Source organism: Carcharhinus amblyrhynchos, unplaced genomic scaffold (genome assembly GCF_965287045.1).
Source record: "Carcharhinus amblyrhynchos unplaced genomic scaffold, sCarAmb.v2.hapA scaffold_689, whole genome shotgun sequence".
Taxonomy (NCBI): domain Eukaryota; kingdom Metazoa; phylum Chordata; class Chondrichthyes; order Carcharhiniformes; family Carcharhinidae; genus Carcharhinus; species Carcharhinus amblyrhynchos.
The window spans coordinates 49,688-64,489 of NW_027650429.1; the positions used below are offsets into that span (position 1 = coordinate 49,688).

Sequence of the window (14,802 nt, forward strand, 5' to 3'; positions counted from 1 at the left end):
GGCTTCCAGTTGATGCAGAAGGATACAAGTTGACCATTCAGTCTCTTGAGCTTGTTCTGGCATTCAGTTAGATTGTGGCTGATCTGCACCTCAACTCCACTTATGTGCCTTTGCTCTATATACCATAATATCATGACCCAGCAGTGAACTCTGACTTCCTTATGAAAGCTTTAGCTATCCTACTGTGCCCACCTTTTGAGGAAAGCAGTTCTCAGATTTCTATTAAGTAAGTAAATCATCTATTTCAGTGGTGTTGGTTGAGAGATGAATATTCCCCAGGACACTGGAGGGTAGGTGGGGAGCTCACCTGCACTTTTAATGCTGTCATGTGATATTTTACATCTATCCATGAGGGCAAATAAAGCCCAGTTTAATGCTGTCCAAAAGATGGCATTTCCAATAATGCAGCACCCTCTCCTCAAACCAGGTGCAGTCAAGCTAGAATTTGTAATGGTGCAATGCTGGCGTGGGAGTGTTAACCTAAATTAGGTGCTCAAGACTCCAAGTTTGGTGTTTATTAATCTAATATAGAGTCTAAATAATATTCTTACAGCTGTATGTTTCAAGGAACGAAGTGTCCAGCTTTCAGTTATTTTGAAGGAAAAGACCAGTATTGATGTTACTTCCGTAAGTTGTAAAGATTCTTCTCTTCCCCATCCCACCCCCTGACAAATGCAGGAACTACTTCCTCCTGATGTTCAGGCTCAGTTTGGTGCCAGCAGGGAGCTGATTCGAAACATCTACAACAGCTTCCGTAAGCTGAGGGACCGGGCAGAGAGAATGGCCAACAGGTCTGCTGAGAACGCCACTGATCTCCTGCTGTTTGGGAAGGAATTGAGGTAAGTGCTGAGACTTTCTGATGTGGGTTCAGTTGTGTCATAATTATTACTATTACCCATTACTGTGACCTGAATTTTAACAACTTTTTAAACTTTTCTTGACACGTTGCCAGTCCTGTGTCATGTGCTCTTCTTTGCTTGTGAGCCCCTATAGCTCTAACTGACTTTGGGAAAGAGACCAATGTCTTTTTATCCCCCTTCCCCTTTCCCTTATTTTTGTCAGCACTCTGTATATATCTCTTGCTGTCTCATTCCTACTTTGTGTCCCTCTCTCTCTCACCACTTACCCCTACTTTGAGGAGTGTGCACTTGTATCTGTTGGAGGGTTAATCTGGGACAGATGGTATTTTACCTCTTACCATAGAGCACATCTGGGCATGGGTTTGAAACTTGCACTGTGTGCTGTCAATGCTGAGCAGAGGGTAGTGATGTATTTCTGCTTGGGCAGAGAGAAGAATTCAGCTAGTTTTGACGATCACATGGTACAACCCAGTTGCAACTGTTACAAAGACAGGGTAGACAGCGAAGAAGGAAAGTACAGCAGAAAATGGAGCCAATTTGCTTGGGATGTATCCCATGATTGTGGAGAGAGGGCTGAGACTTGCATGGTTTACCGTCGAGAGGTTATTGGGGTTGGACGTGCATCATAGAAGCTGCTTCTTCAAGATTATGCAACTTTCAAAGTTTCTTATGCAACTTTCAAACTTTCAACTTTCAAACTATCGGTCCAGCTTAGTTTTAAGGGATACGTTACAAGTTGTGATTGCCATTGTAGTTATTTAAGGATGGAAACTATTCCGATCAAGCCCACAAAAGTTGTGTTCGGTGAACAGGACTTAGTTTATCAGGAATTCAAAAGCTAGAGCAGTGATTGATTATGGCAACATGATAAGCCAAGGAAGAGGGAGGCCATTGAGGTGGAGGGGTTGAAGGATGAATAGAAAGCACGTTTTTCACCAGGCTGTGAGACTGGGAGCAGCTGTAGTTTATTTTTGCAGGAGTGAATTTATGGAGAGCTTTAAGTTGCAGGGTCAGTGACTGAAAGAGACTCAAAATAGCAACCACCCCCATTCCCCTGGAGAAGCTCAAAGGCCATCCTGAAGTGAGCAGAGAAATTATTCTGGCACAGCAATAAGTAAATGCTTGTGCTTATAGAACTCGAGGCTCCTGAAGAATGAGGGGGCTAATTAAAGCCGAGCAAAATGGGACCGCATGCACTGTTTTTCAAGTGATAAATGATTGACTAGTTTAACCTGCATTCCTACTTTTAAAATGAGAGAGCACTTCCATGGTATAAGCTTCTTTCACAATCATAGGATGTTCTAAAACGCTTTGCAGCCAATGAAGTACTTATAAAATGTAGTCACTATTCATTACGCAAGCAGTTTACTGTGGGGTCATGACCTCTTTAGAAAATCCTAGACGTGACCAATTTTTACTTTCCTAAAAGATCTTTATTCTTGGGATATTGGTCTCACTGGCAAGGCTGGCATATATTGGCCCTTTGGTTGTTTTTGAGAAGATGGTGGTGAGCCACTGCCTTGAACCACCACAGTTTGTAGTGAAGGTGCTCAAAGTGCTGTCAGGAAGGGAATTCCAGGATCTTGACCTAGCAACATTAAAGGACCACAAACATTAATATAGTGTCCAAGTCAGATGACGTGTGACTAGGAAGTGATATTTTACTAATGTGCTCTAACTTTTTAAGTTTTGTTCCTCCAACTACTATCACCTTTCTGTATCTCAGTACCCTGGGCTCTGACACAACACCAGTTCCATCATGGGCATCAGCAGCAAGCAACACGTGGGGTGCCCTGAAGCAAGCCCTTAAAGGCTTATCTGTGGAGTTTGCACTACTCGCTGATAAAGCTGCACAGCAGGCAAGTCCAGTAATTAAACATTGCCTTCGCCATTGGGCTACAAAGAAAGAAAAATCTGACTTTTGTCAAGTGAGCTTGTGAGTTGAGTTAAATATTGGCCCGAACACTGAGGGGAACACCCTGCTCAGATTGGAACAGTGCCGTGGCATCTTTTACATTAATCTAAGAGGGAAAATTATACCTTTGTTTAACATCATCTGAAAGATGGTACCTTTGACAGTCGAGCAGTCTCTGTGGTGCACTGGGATTGTCAGCCTAGATGGTGTGTTCAAGGCTCTGGAATGAGACATGAACCCATAATAATCCAAACAAAGTTGCTACTCACTGAGCCACGGCTAACACTGTTGGTTTTAGCAATTGTAGAATGCTGTTGCATCCCTGTAAATGGTATCTTATCCAAAGTCAGTAACAATCGAGTGCAGGTCCATGTTGAGTGCATCTGCGCTAAACCAAACTTCTGGTGTGATTTTCTATTTAATATTTAGAAGGTAAATGTGTGCCTCCCAGTGTCTGGGAGACTGATATGAGACCATGATTGCAAATCTGCCACAGTGGTGTGTGGATCAGAGACATAAAAGAAGGGACAAAAAAACTTTAATTGGAGTGGAGAAACATGTTGCAGTTTTTAAGTTTGTTTCCATGTCTTTAACAGGGTAAGCGAGAAGAGGAGGAAGTGGTGGAAAAACTCAACCTTTTCCTGGATTTACTGCAGTCCTACAAGGTAAGTGCTATCACTGTGAATTGCATTTGAAGCAGGTCTGATCCCGAATGGGTCAGTTAGAATGTAGAAAAGTTTCAGATGTAACCCTCCGAGTTTTGATGACGGACACATCTGGTTTGAACAACTGTGATTTCAGAATCTATTTTTAATTTAGTTTAGCCATACTGCTACTTGTTATTCGAAGCAGGAAGTCTGGCCTGATGTGCTGACAGCTGAGAGTTCTCCATTCCAGTACTCTGGCTGGCATTGGTAACCTATCTGACCACCTGGCAGTAGGAAGGAGCTGATGATGTATCTGCAGGATGAGACAGAATTGAAATTATTTCATTTTCAGACAGTTGTGGGATGCATTTTTATTTTAGAGATCCTTCCATTTCCTAAATTGAAGTTGAATTACCTGTATTTTGATCTCTTGCTTTTAGGACTTGTGTGAGCGTCATGAGAAAGGTGTTCTTCATGAACACCAACGAGCATTACAAAAATACAGCTCCATGAAGCGGCAGATGATGAGTGTAACTGTGCAGGACAAGGAGCAGATTTCTGTGGAACAATTGGAGTCACGAATTGTACAGGTGCTCTGCTCGTCTTTCTTTTTTGCTGCTGTAAATACATTTGGTCAAGAGATGTTTACTGTAGCTGTCCATTGCCTTGTCAAAATTGCCTTTTCTTCATTTGGCAACTTAGAGTATTAGCTGGTTCTTTGATTAAGGGTGGGCCCCCAACAAAAATGAGGTATTGTTTTGATGAAGAGAAACTGTTTGAATGATGTAAATGAGTTGAAGATTTAATGATTGCAGAATCTTGGGTGTTGTGAGCATGGAAGGTGTGCAATAAACAATTTGAATGCAGAGAAGAATTTGGAATCCAAGCTTGTCCTTGATATCAAGAGAGTGATCATAAGCAGCCCTTACCATGTTGTTGAGGTCAGAATACAGGGCCCCTTGAAGAAAATAAATCCATGTTGGTGGTTGAATGACGTTTAAACAAGAACGACTTGCATTTATTTAGTGCTGCTAATGTTGTAAAGTGATCTAAGATGTCTCACTGGAGCGTAATCAAACAAAATCTGATAAAGTCACAATGTGATATTCAGTTAGAGGTAGGTTTTAAAGAGTACTGTATATGAAAAGAGAGCATGAGCAGCAGCGAGGTTTAGGGAGGGAGTTTCACGCCCTAGGGCCTTTATAGCTGAAGGCACATCTGTCAGTAGTGGAATGATTTAAAATCAAAGATGTGCAAACATTGGAGGTGCACAAAGTGTTTTTGGATCCGAAGAGATTACGGAGAAAGGGAGAGGCGAGGCTGTGGAAGGTTTTAAACACCAAGGTTAATATTTTAAAATGATTAATTTCTGGACATGGAACCATTGTAAAAAGTGATCATGGGAGGAAACTGGGGTGGGTGGAGTTTTGAGGTCCTTGGAAAATACATTAAATTGAGACATTCAGGGAGGATTTTGATAATTTAAGAAATATTGGGAGAACTAAGCAGGATAACGGCCTGTGGGCTAATCTTGTGGAAGAAATGTCACGATACAACACATACTTTTCTGTGGAGCAGTCATTGTCATTAAGACCATAAATATTTTAAAAATAGCCTGGAGTTAATGATGCCATAAAGGTACTGGCTTCCCATAATAGTGGCAATAAACTGCTGATAAATTACTCAGAGGGGGGTAGGTGAAATTTTATCTCCAGAGTAGTGCACTTTTGTAGTCTCTGTTCATTTTCCTTTAATATTCAACTATGATCTTATTTCAGCAAGAAAGTACAATCTTGACCATGGAACTCCGGAACTATTTCTCAATGTTTTGCCTGCACCAGGAGACTCAACTCATCCACATCTATCTACATATCACCTCTCATGTGCTGACTGCCTTCATTGATTCCCAGATCCAAGGGCACCGAGAGGTATGGCTCAACCTGCAATAGTGATTTTACTCGTTATTCCTTCTGCTATGTTTGCTAAGGGTTTGAACCTCCTTTGATTCTGTGCTGCCAGCTGCCCTCGAACCTGACCCACATGTCCATTTAAGCACAAGCCTAAGAGTGTTTAGCTGCATGAGGTATCACTGCTGAGCATGGTCCTGTCTACGCTTTTTTAAAAATGTTTTTATTGAAATTTTCTATTTTACATTTACCACAAAACGCAACGAATTCCTAAAATCTAGGACATTATTCCACATAAGCATACAGAAAAGACCGGTGAATATTCACATGATCCAATTATCAATCATTGCAGTTGTTGTGGTAGTGAATTCTCCCTTATGGATAAGAAAAGGATACCAGAAAGATATCAGGATAAACCATGGCCCCATGGTGCACACCCTTCTCCACAGGATAACATATATGGGATTTGTCATGGGGTAATATACAACCAATCAGGGCCTAACTCAGCATCCCCGGGCCTCCATGCAATAAAAGGATAACACACAAAAAGGGAACATCAGGATACTGCCATCAGTACAAGATGTGATGTGGTTAGGGTAGGCTATCATGTGCAGGAACTAGTAAGCCAAGGATTTGTACACCTTGCGTAGACTTGCAACACAAACCTTCTCCAGCCATATCACAGACACCGATCAGGCTCCCATTCACCAAATAATTTAAACAGTATTTCACTAAGGAAACCCGACTGACAAGATGAAGAATCATCAAGACACCCATCAATAGGGTATTTCAAGGAGAGATAAGAACTTCCTCCTTCTGACAAGAAAAGGGAAATCTTCTAGGATTAACTATAACAAATCAGGTCTATATCAACACCCTACTTGCCCAGATAAAGAAAAGAAATTCCTAAGAGAGGAGTATCTAACGAGTACAAGCCTAATTTATTCAGCCTCTCCTCATAGCTCAACCCCCTCAACTCCGGCATCAGCCTAGTAAACCTCCTCTGCACTCCCTCCAAGGCCAAAATATCCTTGCGTAAGTACGGTGCACAAAACTGCACACAGTACTCTAGCTGCGGCCTCACCAATGCCCTATACAGCCGCAGCAAGACCTCCCTACTTTTATATTCAATCCCCCTCGCTATGAAGGCCAGCATCCCATTCGCCTTCCTGACCACCTACAAGCTGGGTTTTTGCGACTCATGCACAAGGACCCCGAGGTCTCTCTGCACCGTCGCCTGCTGCAGTTTTTCGCCATGTAAGTAATAACCCTTCCTACCATTATTCCTACCAAAGTGGACCACCTCGCACTTGCCAACATTAAATTCCATTTGCCATTTCCTGGCCCATTCGCCCAGCCTATCTAGATCCTTCTGCAGACTCTCCACACCCTCCGCACAATTTGCCGTTCCACCAATCTTGGTGTGATAAGAGAGGGGATTAAGGGTTATGGGGACAGGGCGGGAATGTGGAACTGAGCCACGACAGATCAGCCATGATCTTATTGAATGGCGGGGCAGGCTCGAAGGGCTAGATGGCCTACTCCTGCTCCTATTTCTTATGTTCTTATGTATCAGGATTATTCAACAGATGACAGACGTAGTCTTTCAGCATATATTTTCACGGGAAGTATACCAGGAACAGAAGAGCATAACCTCATAAAAAACAGGATACCCTCCACCTGACCCGGACACAAACAACTACTACTGCCCTGAGCCGCTCTGTCACACTAAGGGACAACAAGCCAAGAACATTCCCATCACTCTTGTATATTGAGCAATCCCTTTCTCTAACTACTGCAGAGGTGCCATTTAGGCCCACTATCGACACAATTCTCAACCCATTTTGTCACATCTGAAAAACCCTAAAAACTGCATAATGTGCCCATTGTATATTCCATAAGCCACTTCCTGTGCATCCAAACCAAAATTGAAGACTGATCTATAAGGCTAGATATCCAAGGATTACAGAACTACACAAGCCCAAGTGTGTTTGACTGTTCAGCTGCGTAAGGTATCATCACTAAGTCCGATCCTTTCTGCACTTTTTAAAGAGGTCTTTATTGAAAGTTTTCTATTTTACACTTACCACAAGATGCAACAAATTCCCAAAATCTAATATATTATTCCACACAAATTTTCCTAAAACATTCCCCATTCCATCAACACCAGGGATGCCAATGACAAAAAAGTCTAGTCTTTTCTAGGATACATAATCCTAATTTCTGAGGAAACAAGCAAGGATTCCTAAATCCCAGAACAACAAAAGAAAAACCCAATCCCGGTGGTTCCAATGAGGGGTTCTCCTCACCCACAACAAGAACTTATTAGGCCATGCCAACGATCTCTGTACCAAACCACCTATCTACCATCCTGCTGTGGTGCTACTCATGTAATGGGTTAATGGCTACTCAAATTGGGTTACAAAAAAAAAGTACTCCCTCAGCGTAAATGCAAGGGTTACAGCACATTTAAAAGAATACCTCATGTCCGACAACCAACTCAGCATTCTCTTTAATGGAAAGAAGCTGACACACAAACGAGGCCCTTCCCCATTCCACTGCCGGACACTGGTGGACAAATACCATCAAATATCTCATTGATCAAATATCTCAAAGATCTCATGGAGGCATATAAGATGATGGATGGGATAGAGGTGGAGAGGCTCTTCCCGCTCAGAAAGGACAGTAGGACTAGAGGGCACAGCCTCAAGATAAAGGGGGGGCGGTTTAAAACGGAGTTGAGGAGGAACTTCTTCACTCAAAGGGTGGTGAATCTCTGGAATTCTCTGCCCATTGAAGTGGTGGAGGCTGCCTCGCTAAATATATTTAAGACGCGGGTTGATAGGTTTTTATTAGGCAAGGGGATTAAGGGTTATGGGGAGAGGGCGGGAAGGTGGAACTGAGACACAACAGATCAGCCATGATCTTATTGAATGGCGGGGCAGGCTCAAAGGGCTGGATGGCCTACTCCTGCTCCTATTTCTTATGTTCTTAAATAGAAAAAAAAGACAATCCTGATTTTTCACAGGCTAACAGACAGCAAATATCTTTGTTTTTATATATCCTACACCCATCACAAAATCAGGTTTTATAATCTCAAGGAAACAAAATTCAGGATTAATGATGAACAGCAGGATAATTTAGCCATCCATGGAGCTTGAAAAAGCCAAAGCCATTACAGGTTCACAGAGCAGGATCCAATCAGAGCTTCACTGAACCCTCTGCAATATCATCGCCCCAAAGTCCTGGCAAAGAAAAGACTAGGTCCCAGCAGGTGGCAAGGACCCAACACCTCCAACCCTTCCCGACAAACACACAGGACAAAGCAATGTAAGACCAATCCCAAGCCTTGAAGACTGGATACAACGTGCTTCATTGAACTCAAGACATTCAGCCCTAAAATTAAAGTTGTGACAGCATGACAGTCAATTCTCAAATTCAGCTGGGGAGTCATCAGCAATGCGCCTCGGAAGACCGGGCGCATGGATGACGCTTCTCCAGCCCCATCTCTGAATCGACCAGGATGTACAGCATATTATGCAGCAGGATTTCTAAGGCTGGAAGATGAGCTCCTACTGAAGAAATTACCCCCTCAATTGACAACATTCTGTTCTCCACTTCATCTATTTTCTTTAGGATATCTCTCAATTCATCAATATGAGCATCAAAAATCTTTGCCAGGAATGGAGACCGTTGTCTACAACTTCACTGATAAGGCAGCCATCATCTCAACACCAACATCATCATTGACGTATAGGGCTGCTCACCAGCTAAACCACCACTGTGAACTGGGCCCCATCATGGCTGTGTCCAACCACCTCAATCAAACAAGGAGTTTCTTAACTCGGCTTCCTTTTTGCCAAAATTAAGCCGAGATTTTCCAGATTATTCACATCAGGATTAGATAATTATGGATTTTGCATCAAGATAAGAAACAGGTTAAAAAATGAGTACTGCCAGAGCTCATGAAAACACAGCTGCTTCCATGACCTCATTTTTCCTGAAGCTTGGCAGTTTCCTCAATTGATTAAGTGACAGATGACCCTGGAGTTTCTAATTTGACCATAACATTTAGTGTTACGGAATATTGAAATAGCGTAGAAGCTCCTTCAGTGCCATTTTACCATTACTTGAATTGATATTTACAGGTTAGTGATTTATGTGTTTCTTTTTCCCCTGTTCCAGATGAGTGAAGTGTGGAATGACTTGAAACCGAAGCTGGGAGGCCTTTTGCCCAATGGAATGCCGTCACCTCCGCTGTCCCCAGGGAATTGGCAGAGTCCAACCTCCTTTTTCCCACAATGAATTGAGATGTCCCTGCATTTTTGATGGACAATTAAGATTTTTTCTCTTCCTCCTCGATTAAACATTCCAGATTTGTTTCCTACAAAAGGACATTATCCACAGTATGGTTGAAACTTCTTCAGACTTCAGCTGTACAAAGTTAGTGATTGGAAAGCCAACTCATTTATGTTGGCCATCTACTGCTGTTTATGCAGGGATCTTGGACTGTTGAAATCAAGTCCCTTTGTTGATCTGTGTGGACTTATGGCCAATGTTTGATTCAGTTGGGAGCACAAGTACATGAAGTAATTGGACAATTGTCTTAGTTTGGTTTAAGAAAATGTTAGAGCGGTCCTCAAATTATTCACAGTGCATCACTGGGGATGGAGAACAGCTTTGGCAGAAGTACCCCTCTCAAGTGTAGCTAGGATCCAGATTACCCTGACATGCTAAATTCTAACTCCCTGGGAAACATGTGCAGGCTAACGAGCAATGATGTTATTCACCATTGTATCACCTGCTTGAGCAGCGCTGCTTGTTAATTGTGAGGATCTCTTGATATGGTTATAATCCTGCAGGGGTCAGTGGTAGCAGAGTGGAACCACATGGCATTTTTGTAGACTGATGGGCAGATCAGGAGTTTGGTTCTTGGGGCTGAGGCAGAACTCATTTCAGTCATTTTTTAAACAGTATAAGCTTTTCCTTTTTCCTCTCCTCAAACCAGTAAATAAAGCTGAAAAATCTGATGAGCGATATCTATAGCTTTGAGTTCACTTGAACCAAATGGGAGCCTGGGTTTAAAATGGACTGTTTAGAATTTGTTGATTTTTGCTCCCAACTGCACTCTCTGTAGCCTGGGATCTTCATTTGGACTCTGAGCCAACATGAATTTAAAGATGTATTGACTGTTGCACCCCATTGTGGACTTGTACTGATTTTGATGCAAATGCACTCAATAGTTGTTTTGATTGTAACTTTCAGTTGTATTAACATTCTATAATTTCTCATTTTCTGAAGGTGCGAAACAAAATCATGTCTGTAATCTTGTTTGTGAGCAAGGTTGTGACTTGTTAGCATGAGTGAATTCACCTTGATTTCTTCTTTCAAATTGCACAGACCTATAGAAGGTGGAATTGTTGGCTGTAGATTATATATAATTGTATAATGCCCCTTGCCAAATAGAAATTGCAGAGTTCTTTTTTGTTTTTCTGAAATTATATAAATTTTCACTTCAGTGCTGTGTACTGGAAGCTCAGCTTTAAAAGTCACATATTTGAAATACTTTTTGATTCTGCTGAGAACTTTAGATGGAGGCTGATGTGCTCACCTGTGAACACAGTGGGAAATTCCAGTTTATACGTGGAACTACAATTGTTTTTTTCAGGCTTCTGGAATTCTTGTTAGGAATTGGCCAATTCCTCTCAAAGCTATTTGATTATTTACTTATTTAAAAATCTGAAATAATTTAAATGATTTTTAAATTAGACATACCTCGGTATATAAATGAAAATAGCAAGTGCAGGAAAAACAGGTCAGTGTTTTTTTTTTAGAAAGGGAAATAACCAAATTCACCTGAAAAGTTAACCAGTCTCCACAGATCACTGTATTGCAGCAATTTGAAGTGCAGTAACAGACAGAGGCTGTTACTTACAGTGCAGCACATTGTCAGAACCTTTTACAATCTATATTAACTTTGAGGGTCATCTGAGTTTCCTCCAGATGCTCTGGTTTCCTCCCACACTCCAAAGATGTGCAGGTTAGGTGGACTGACCATGCTAAATTGGCCCTTCGGGGGACTAGCAGGATAAATATGTGGGGTTACGGAGTTAGGGCATGGGTGGGATTGTTGTTAGTGCAGGCGCAATGTGCCGAATTGTCTCTTGCACTGTAAGGATTCTGTGATGAATCATGAGATATTTTCATGGGGACAATCAATGTCCCCTGAACTCAAACCTTGTAAAAACAGGAACAGATACCATGCTGTAAACTCCCTCTCTCTTGGTGTTTTTTGTTCTGGTTTATAATTGTTGCTCAAATTCCCAGGGTTTTTGACAATGATGAAAGGTTGAAATGGTGGAGTCAACGTTTGGGAAGTGAACAGATCTTGTGGGTGTTGGAGTGAGTTATGTTGATGAAGAGCCTTGGATAGGATTAGAAGGTCAACTTTGTGGGAAATGAAGTAATTGTATTTTATCTTGAATAGGTTTGGAATCAGGTCAAACTTGTGATCTTCAAATTTCCCTCAGTGTTGAGAGAAAAGTTGATCAACTCTCTAAGCTTGCTATAGATTAGGAGGCAAATGTATTTGTCACAGGACTTGGAGACACAGGCATTCGTTATTTATATACACCTGATAATTATTGGTGTTAGCTTTCACATAAGAAAACATTCAGCATTTTCACAAACTATTTGTATTTTAAACCTTGCCTGTGGGGGTTGGGAGAAAGAATCACCATTTTGAAACTTCATATGGAAGTTGCTCTTTTTTAGCATTCCTTTTATTTAATTATCCAAGTTTTGAACATGTTGGATTGTAACTAAATTTCCTACGACACAGCAATGATTACACGTCTAAACTGCTTTGTGATATCCTATCATTTTAAGCACTATAGAAATTTGGCCTTTACTTTTCCGTTCGTTTTTTACCATCCCTTTGCAGTCCCTAACAACAAAAGCTTGCAATATAAGCACAGAAAGATTGAACTCATTGAGATTTTTGGTTTGAGAAACCTCCTGCTCATCAAAAAATGTCACCTTTTGCATGTGCGGTTTAACAAAAAAAATTGCATGCAATATGATCCTTATTCCAACTCCAAACTGATCGGCTTCCCTGCCATCCAGAATGCTGATGTGTGGGTTTTGTTCCCCCCCCCCCCCCCCCCCCCCGCCACCACCGCCACATCCTTGGTCTGGGTAACAGCTGAACCTTTCTTTTGGCAGGAAATTGAGATGGGCAGCACAGAAGTAGTCATTGGACTCCTTTTGCTAATGCTGAAAAATTGGTTTAACAGTTACACAATTGTTATCAACCATTGATTAATACAAGTGTTTCTCCAATGACTGAGGATTTCACAGGTTCTGGTAATTTTGCATACTTGCTGGCTGAAAATAACCTGCTCCTCAGTTCTGTACTAATGTAGCCCTGTCCAGCAGCCCATTTTAAAATGGGTGATATACAGTCAGAGGGGTGATATGTTCTTGGGGAATTTTATTTCTTATTTTACAAACAGGGAAACTCCATTATTCTTATACTGAATCAAACTTTTATTATAAACTTCTACTTTAAAAAAAAATCCCCTTGCACTACATTTTGAGGAAGAGCAGAGGGGTTCTGGCTAATATGTATTGCTCAATCAGCAGTGTCTTTTTTTTAATTATCTGGTCATTGTTTCATTACTGTTTGTGGAAGTTTGCTGTGTGTGTGTGCTATATTACTTATAGTAGTGACTACACAAAAAGAAAACTGCCAATAAAATACTTTGGGATATTCTGCAGTCATGAAAGGCTTATACAAATGCATGTCTTTTTACACAGAGCCAAAACATCCATTAAATGTTACACTGCTGTTGATGGGGGGAGAGTTATCCTTCCAGCTGCTTTCAGTGCCTGATTGTATTGCTCACTAACTTGATATGGACAAAGATTTTGATATACTAAGCATTAAGCCACAAGTCCTCCAGGAATTACTAAAATTAGATTTTTTTTTTACTTTACCATTTCTTGATTATGAAGGAACCTGGAATGCTGATCTTCATGTTTTGTTGTTTGTATATTTCCATCCAGTGCTGGCAGGATGATTTTAAGATTGTGCAAAGTAATCCTTTTATCACCAAATTAATGGCTGCTCTCAGTAAGGAGTAAATATTCCATTTTTGAGTAAACTGGCAGGAGATGCCAGGAATGGGATATCAGATATATTTTCCCTTTTATATAATTGCTTACAAAGCCTTGAGATAGGGAGGTGCATAAAAATCAAATTGAAATATCAGTTTTGTTTGTGACAAAGCCCATTGATATCAGTGGATGAGTTGGAGGTGGGGTCACAGAAAATATGTGGAGCCTACTTAAGCAGTGTGACAACAAACAGTCTACAGGGTTTATGAACTAGGACAAACAACTCAAGACGCCTCCCAATAAAAGGGTGACTTCTCCAGCAAAATGCAGTGAGTGGAGGCTGGTTACATAAAACAAATCGTAAATTCAGTTCCAGTTATTTAGCTTGCAGTCTTCAGATGCGATGGATGGGAATTATCCAATCATCTACTGGCTGAGAGTAGTGGTGTCACTGTATGCAATCCCTGTTAATCAAAGACTCCAATATAAGATTCTACAATGGCCAATAAACTTTGAGCAATACGCCCCTCTACCTGGAGACTCAGCGGCACCAATTGCCCTATTATCTCTTAAGACGTGATTTGATTCAATTCCAGTTCGCCTGCCTGACTTCTGGCCCATTCTTCAGACAGGATTTATACTTTCATATAGGAAGTATATCTAACTTGACAGAAATTAACCAGCCTCACCAGAACTGGATGTTTGAAGAAATTGAAATCTCCAACTGAAGTGGTGGGGAATTTTGTTTTAAGGCTGAAGCTAAATTGTTTTTGACAGAGGGACCTGACAAATTAATTGAATGGATGTTTGACCAGGGAGTTCCTGTACTCAACACCCCAAAAACCCTTTAGAACCTAACGTGTTCTCTTATTATGATTGGAGGGGAGAAGTGGAAGTATTCAGTGGGATGGAGAATTAATAAGTTTGAGAATGAGAATTACCTCAGATGGAAATAATCAGATTTGTTTAAGAAAATTTATCGATTCAATTCTTTAGCTCTGCAAAAAAGGTAAGACCACGTATTTTTCTGAGCCATATACACCTTTTTCCTTTGACAATTTAGAAAAATTATGTATGGTCTTTGATCTCCCAATCATGCTGGATAGGGAGGTATAACATGTTTTAGTATCAATTTTTTAAAAGAAGCAATGGAGACATTTTTCCTGGGGGAGCAAGGAAGGAAGGAGAGTTGGTGACTCAGGAAATTGTTTCACAGGAGATGTTTATAGAGAAGGATGTTGAAATATAAATGTTCCTTGCAAATCTGGAGAGTTAAGTGTTGATCATTTACGTAGTATATACTTAGGCAAGATATACAATCTCTGCTCAATCGGTTGGAGTTTAATATTTGCACT

At 41.0% G+C, this 14,802-nt stretch overlaps 1 protein-coding gene across 7 annotated transcripts in view; it reads left to right on the forward strand.

The window, feature by feature from the left end:
* snx8a (sorting nexin 8a) overlaps positions 1–12,462 on the forward strand; it is a 31,191-nt gene extending 18,729 nt beyond the window's left edge. For all 7 annotated transcript variants that reach the window (XM_080184351.1, XM_080184352.1, XM_080184349.1 and 4 more), the window contains 6 exons: positions 679–839; positions 2,587–2,719; positions 3,372–3,440; positions 3,863–4,012; positions 5,201–5,350; positions 9,515–12,462. In XM_080184351.1, the coding sequence (XP_080040477.1) occupies positions 679–839; positions 2,587–2,719; positions 3,372–3,440; positions 3,863–4,012; positions 5,201–5,350; positions 9,515–9,634 (783 nt within the window). In that variant the 3' untranslated portion in view covers positions 9,635–12,462. The remainder of the gene's footprint in view (positions 1–678; positions 840–2,586; positions 2,720–3,371; positions 3,441–3,862; positions 4,013–5,200; positions 5,351–9,514) is intronic.
* The last annotated feature ends 2,340 nt before the right edge of the window (positions 12,463–14,802 follow it).